The sequence below is a fragment of the Embiotoca jacksoni genome, unplaced genomic scaffold (genome assembly GCF_022577435.1).
Source record: "Embiotoca jacksoni isolate LCO1_2020_lvr unplaced genomic scaffold, fEmbJac1.0.p SCAF_18, whole genome shotgun sequence".
Lineage (NCBI taxonomy): Eukaryota > Metazoa > Chordata > Actinopteri > Embiotocidae > Embiotoca > Embiotoca jacksoni.
In genome coordinates, this window is record NW_027185318.1 from 8,900,678 (window position 1) to 8,907,966 (window position 7,289).

Genomic DNA, 7,289 nt, shown 5'->3' on the forward strand with positions numbered 1-7,289 from the left:
GAAAAAAAAAAAAGGGGGTGGGCATGATGTAAAAAAAGCCCTGAATTACAGTCTCTTGTGTGTCTTACAGTGCATGACTCACCATAGGTCAAGTAAGGATTATAAAGTAGTTGGTGACTTCACTGTGATTCTTTAGTATAGTGCCTTAAACATGTCAGAAAAAAGGATCTAAACATGTTTTTGGATCAAATTAATTCAACACTATTCTTCTTCGTGAAATTTATTTTATAAGACTACAGCCTTGAACATCCTCCTGTTAGTAACTCTTACCTCCGATCATCATCAACATCTCGTTACTGGTAGCAAAGTATGAATGAAATCTTGTAGAAAAACACACACAACTTGAAGTGGATAAAAACAGTAGCAGTAGAGAAGGTTTTTCAAAGCACCTGTGGGGAAATCTGGGTGATGCTAATGTCACAGATGAAGATTTGTTTTCTTTCTTTTTTTTTAAGACTCTTTTAAGGATCATTGGAGGCAACCCAAGCCTGCATCCCCTTTCCTCTAACTGTATAATGTTACAATACACTGTGAGCTGGCACAGTCCAGTCCACCATACCAGACGTGAGAAAGCAGTGATCCAAAGGTAGTAAGCTATACAAGCCATGGGAAAGCAGCAATCCTATCAACACACACGAACACATAGGCATAGTGTATTAACATACACACACATAGACACACACAGACACACACACACTTTCTCTCACTCACACGCAAACAGTATAATATGCCAGACAGCCAATTAGGGCAATAATGGCTGTGGGAAAAAAAAGTGTATGCTCACACACACACACACACACACACATGCACACATACCGTAACTGAGACTTCTAAGCTCAAAGTTAATAGCACCCAGTTGTTCAGTGCCAGAGACAGACCCTGTGGGAGGGGGAAGGGTGGGGTGGTACTGAAGCTTAGACTAATGCAACAAGCCAAGAAGGATGCATTTTCCCATCAAACATGCAAGGTAGGAACATGGAGATCAGTTTTAGGGGGACATGTTTAAGGGGTTGATTCCACTAAAATCCTGATGAAAAGCCTTTAAAAAGCAACAATCTGTCAATAACACAAGAACCACAACAGATATTAACTTATTTTCTATTCTATTGTTGTCTATTTCTATCCTATTCCTTTGTATTTCCCACTCTTTTCCTCCCTGTATCCTTTAAAAAAAACCTAAAAAAAAACATGCTCAATTTCTGGGCGTTTTTTTTTTTTAAATAAGCTTTAATAGCCGATTAGCCCCTCTTAGCGTTGTCTTACCCTACCAGCCAGTATATTAGAAGACATACTAGGTTGGAGGAGGGCAAGGACATAATAAAAGAGATTGGTTGGTGAAATGCAGGGAGGAAAGCGAAGCAGAAAGACGGAGAGATAGTGAGACAGAAGGACACAGATGGCAGGGAGTGAAGGAAGAACTGGAGGATGAAGACGGCGGGATGGGGTGGAAGTTGATACGCTGGATGTCTTCCTCCTCTTCCATCAGCAGAAGCCTGTTGGTGGGAAAGTGCAATAATGAGAGAACAGCTGCAGTGGATACACACGCGCGCACACACACACACACACACACACACACACACACACACACACACACGCGCGCACACACACACACACACACACACACACACACACACACACGCACACACACAAAAGCAGAAAACACTCCTCCAGCCACTTAGCCACCCACTCTTCATCAGCAAATCCGCATAAACACACTTTTTACACGCAGGCAAACTGTGCACATCGTCACTCTTACCCTCGCACTCGAAGGCTTGCAGCATGGTGGTATAAGTGGGGCCCAGCCAAGAGGTGTAGCTACCCAGAACTCTCTGCAGGTGGTGGGTGGCATCGCTGAAGAGCAGATCGGATTGGCCATAGCCGACTGAGCTGAACAGGCTGAAGCCCTCTGTGGCGTTGCCAAACGCATTCTGCAGGAGAGAGAGCGTGTGCGACAGCGCTTAATGCATGAGGGCACGCATGGATGTGCGTTGGCGTGTTCTCTGTACATGTGTGTCTTTGAGATTGCGAGTATGTGCAGCCTGGGGATCAGCGCAGGACGTATAAGTCGTCCTGGCGTCTCCCACACGCTCGGTAAGGAAGAAGGATGACAATTTAGCAGATACCTGCGCACTGAGACCTGCAGATCAATAACAAACTCCAGGGAGATAAAAGACAAACATAACGCGCACACACATATATCTGGGTCAAAACACAGACATACACAGACAGCTGATGCAATTTCTATTCACACTCACCTGTAAACGTTCCAGGTATTTCCAGACGCGGCACTTGTCCTCCATGCGCACCACCACAGCATTGGCAGGGACTGCTGCCAGGTGGCATCGCTCATACTCGTCCAGGCCCGCCTCAGTTCCATCTGGACACAGCAGCTTCAGGTCCTCCAGCTCCAGATCCAGGGCCCAGGACTCCTGGTTCTTACCTGGGTAGGACAGGATTGAATGCAAGTCAGATCCAATTTAATGAAAGGCAAATTTTGGGAAATAACACTTGATTTGAGTTACATGAGACGATGCTGTCTGGTAAATACAGTTCTATATGGCTAAGCCTGCCGAGCATTAAACCCAAAACCAACGAAACCAAAATGTAAAAACTGGGCTTTTTCTTGTCCAGGTGCTGTGAAATCCTGGAGCTTGGATCCCCGGCAGCTGTATTAAACTGACAGACATCAGAGTGACGTTGATCTTCTCACCTACAACTCTATTTATAGTTAGAAAATTCTAGTCAAGGAAGCAGCAATATAAATCCTCTATTTGACTGACTAAATGTTTATTCCCCGTAAGCTTTACTTGTATATAGGTATGTTATTTATTCTTTATGCCATCAACTAAGAATTGAAGCTTCCAATCTTCTTGTAAGAACTGCTTTAATACAGTATGTTTTGATTTTGTGCTCTAATTCATTTGTTCGTGATAACACATTTATCTATTCGTGTATTTCTCAATGATTGATTCAGTGTGTTGACTTTATTTGTTGGATATTTATGTAGAGGACTACCTTGAAGCTACAGCCTCCCCTGACAGCAGCACAGACCTTCTGTGTTTTCTTGACCTCGGTTAATTGGTCCGACTCTGGACATTTTTGAACCATATGATAAAGTATGCTTCGTTAAACAGCTGCGGTGTTTGTGGAGCTGGCGTCAAACCGTCCCTTCTCGACTGGACCAGCAGAGCCTGTGTAGCGTGACGGCGATAATGATCACCATTAATTTTGGCTGTTGCCCAAAGCAGAGGAGCAGATGCAGCAAACGGAGAGTTAGGGATCTCCGTTGCCGGACCAAAAAATGTCTGCACCTCCGTCCGTCCGTCCATCCGTCTGTCCTATCTTGTGATATCTGTTTCTTTCTCTCACTCACTCTAATCTTCTCTTTTATTCCCGTTTCTCCATCTCACTTTCTCACACGTATGATCATAAACCACGTAGTTTAAGTGTAATCAGCTCATTGTTTCCGGGATTCCACATGCTGTAAAATGGAAAAAAAATACATTGTGAAACACTGACATCCTGTGTCTTGACAGGGAGTAGCACTCTCTAACAGTACCAAGCAATCTAATCATAGATCATTTTAAATGACCGGGTGCGGTGGTGTAGTTTTTAAAATGCGCTGACCGTCCAAATTGTCAAAGACTGTTGTGTGCTTGACAAAAGCCACGTCGCCGAGGTTCTCTGCCACACACCTGAAAGGAAAAAAACACACACACACACACACACACACAATCAGGCACATTTAATCTATAAATAGATCAAAAACATGGATCAAAGAGGATCGCAGTCGGGAATGTGTTATTTTAGCAGTGTGACTCCAGAGACCATAAGAAAACTCCCTCAGCCACCTATTGTTGCACTTTCAAGATGCTATGAAATCATCCGTCCCCTGCAGCCCCTTTATTCCCATCTCAAACACACTTACGACAATGCCAAAGGCCGTTTTGCACAGCGCTGCTGCACAGCACTACTGCAGAGCAACACACCGCGATCTCATTGTCGATCATTATTACATGCAGGCAATTGGTGGAACTGGCATTAAAAAGGAATTACAGTGCACAGAAATTGGCCATTTAAATGGTTTGTGTTCTCTTATTTTGATCTGGCTACAGTCTGTTTTAATGAGTGGAGTTCTTGTCTGTCAATATACTTAAAAAAAAAACACAAAAAAAACCCAGACTCACTAGAATTATTACCAGTTCATCATTTATTTTTTATTATTATTATCATCTCTATTCTTTCAGAGCAGGCAGCTGTAATTACTCACTATTTTTGTTTTATGGATACAGAAGGCTGAAATGGAGATACAGTGGCAGCAGTCGAAACAATTATTCCCCCTCCGGGTGCTATTAGCATAATATTCCCCGTGTTAATAGTCAGAGTTGTTACCTCAGCGCGCCTGCGTCTCCGTAATGCCTCTCTCTGTGGTTGCTGGCACATATGTGTCTGTCGTTCTCGTCTCCTATACAGGCCTCGCAGAGGTTCTTCGGGTTGTTGCCTCTGGGATCGTGCTGAGGGTCCTTAACACCCGGCACGCAGCTGTAACCAAAGAAATTCCCCACCGCTGGCAATAGAAAGGGAGAAAAAGTCCGTCAAATGAAGAATGTCGATTCTGAGGAAGCATTGATAATGGTTTAGAAATGAAGTTAGATGGTTTGGCCTTGTTTGTTATCGAAGAAAGCACTTTTGTAGCTTACAGCTGTTCTTTTTTGTAAATATTAATTTAATGTGATATTATAAGATTGAATAAGTTTGGATTTTGTTCTTTTTTTGTGCAATTCTAACTAATGCTCGAGTTTTCCCTGCCTGCTTTGTTTAGCTTTTGGACCTTATGAAGCAGTTGTGACTCGCATCACTATTTCAGATTTTGGATCACCAAAAAGTGTTTTTTTTATTTTTTTTTTCCTCCTTGGTGTGTTTCATTTAAAAGGCAGTCCCTCGGTGAAAATGTCTTCAAAAAGAAAAGTCTGGAAATAGTGAATTCTTGGTTTGCCTTGACCCTGAGTTGAGGAGCCACAGGCCAGAGAACCATAACAACAAACGGACACAACAGATTTTGAAAGCAGTTTTGATCAGAAAATGTTTATCCTCCATCGTTATGTTTCACTTGTCCTCATCCTCACCTTCACACACTTGTATGTCCTACCTGCTCACATTTACAGAACGATGCACTGTTCTGTGACTCCTCTCCTCTTACCTCCAGTCTCCTCCATCCCTTCACCTCTTTGTTCCACTGCACTGCTACCCCCCACCTCCACCTCCCACACACCTCCCTCTGAACCTCTCGTATACCTTCCACACATCAACACACCCCGACGCAAACGCATCTCTCCCCCCCCCCCCCCCCCCCTCTCCGTCCCCCTCGACCTCACCTCTGGGAAAGTTGCACTGCTCCCCTACACTGATTTGGGACGTGTTGACCAGGTACCCAATAGGAACAGTCCACCCCACTGTGGTACGTATGCCGGGGTGACAAGAGCTGCGCTCGTGCATCTCCAGCAGGGACAAGTCTGAGGAGGAGCGACGAGCCATTGCCACCACATAGTAGCTGATACCATCTGGAGGGAGAGAACAGACGGGGACAGAGGAAACGGGAGTTCATTTTTAGAACAGGGGTACGAAAAAAAAAATAGCACTCATCAATAAGCTGCGTGACATTTTAACACGTTTCAACTTTGTCATTATTCAGACTCTCGCAGTAGACAAGCTGCTGAGTCATAAACGTTGTCCTGGATTACCTGCTCCAGGGCTCAAACATGTTACTTACCTACACCGTTGTGGGACTCTCCTGCAGCGAGCTCCAGGCCTTGGCAGAGACCAGCAGCATAGATGTCATCCGCCAACAGGGAGGCTGCATCTGCTGTCCCATTCTGAAAAAAACACATGGTTCTTATAAATGGCAAGAAAAATATGCAGGAAAAAAAGTTACGTGGGTTCCTTTGGGACCAGTTCCATGGAGCTCAAAATATTGCAATGACATGTATAAGACAGACCTGCTGTCAGATGCCATAGATGAAAGAGAGATATTTCCATAAAAAAACAAACAAACAAAACCTATTATTGATTGCTAATGAAGATCAGAATCGGATTTAAGAGTAGTGGTACATCAATGCCAAACTAAAAAGTAACACAAAAGAGGAACATTACAAATACAGTAACACAAAAGATTAAAATTAACACATAGTAGTCTATACTACACAATGGAGAAAAATAACATAAATATGTACTTGTGCAAATATATGACTGCTGATGATGATATCTTCTATTTTTCAAATTTCAGTCTATAACCACCCCCACACTAAATTAGAATATTCTTCGCAGTTGGAGTAAATAATGAAAAGCAAGATCATCATATTCTGTAATGCACACTGGAAAATCCACTTTCCCGTTTCCTTGTTTACCTTGATTTTATCCATGCAATCCCTGGTGTTCAGGCCACGGACACATTGCAGCGTTCCTCTTACACTCCGGGCTGTAGCGTTCCCAGCAAGATCCAAACACTTCTGCTCCTCGGCATCGGACAGAACACACCAGGAAACTGAGCAAAACCACGGGGCAGAGGTGAAAATGAAATGAAATTATTCCTGTTGAACCGCAAAACCTCCAAACTACCTCAAACTTTTTAAACCACTCGAAACACAACTTTAAACATAAATAGGATTTAAGCATTATCCGGATAAACCAACAGTCTTAATTTGATGTACCTGTAGTTTTTTGATTGGAGACACAGATGACAGACAAAATATGCAGAAAAAGGAGGAAAGCTACGTGCAGCAGGCTTCTCTCTGGACACTCCATGACGGCTCTGCTTGGAAACCTGCTTAGGACTAACTCTCTAATTCAGCAGAGATGAGGAGCAGGTGAAATTCATTTGAAAAAAAAGTTACTCAGTTTCCCCCTCCCTCTCTTATAACCTGGTCTTGAGACAGAGAGAGGCGGTAAAAGGTAGGAGAATGAGGCTGGTAGGCTGAGTGTAGCAAGAAGAAAACATCACATTATTCCTCTGTCTCCGCCTCTTAAGTTAATGTCCTCGGTAGATAATCCTTCCTCCATCTCATGATAGCAGTATAGCATTTCCCCCTCCAATTATCCACTGAGACTTATCCCCAGCGGAGAGGATAGTGGCAGACACATGTGGGCCCGGAGCAGTTCAGGTCACCTGGCACAGAGTGTCGACCGGGGGGTCTTTAATTAAAAAAGCTGCGGACAATGTGTCTCTGTGCTGAAGCTGTGTTCGAGGAGAATAGATACTGGCTGGGTGCTTGCTCCGACTCACTGGAGACTAA

The 7,289-nt window shown here is 43.7% G+C and overlaps 1 protein-coding gene across 1 annotated transcript; it reads right to left on the reverse strand.

Annotated features, from left to right (window-relative positions):
* Positions 1-1,001: 1,001 nt before the first annotated feature.
* Positions 1,002-6,907, reverse strand: otomp (otolith matrix protein). The gene is made up of 9 exons (XM_069152588.1): positions 6,708-6,907; positions 6,405-6,541; positions 5,771-5,873; positions 5,376-5,561; positions 4,393-4,567; positions 3,628-3,695; positions 2,256-2,440; positions 1,757-1,928; positions 1,002-1,493 (listed from the first exon to the last, which is right to left on the reverse strand). Exons 1-9 carry the CDS (start codon positions 6,799-6,801, stop codon positions 1,483-1,485), a joined length of 1,131 nt encoding a protein of 376 aa, XP_069008689.1. The 5' UTR covers positions 6,802-6,907; the 3' UTR covers positions 1,002-1,482.
* Positions 6,908-7,289: the final 382 nt, after the last annotated feature.

Bases quoted from the DNA above. Each gene is read 5' to 3' on its own strand.
- otomp (XM_069152588.1), bottom strand. From the start codon at position 6,801: ATGGAGTGTCCAGAGAGAAGCCTGCTGCACGTAGCTTTCCTCCTTTTT. The intron at 5,562-5,770 runs GTAAGTAACATG...CTCTCCCTCCAG, and splicing joins AGAGTCCCACAACGGTGTAG to ATGGTATCAGCTACTATGTG. The intron at 2,441-3,627 runs GTCAGCGCATTT...TGTCCTACCCAG, and splicing joins AGTCTTTGACAATTTGGACG to GTAAGAACCAGGAGTCCTGG.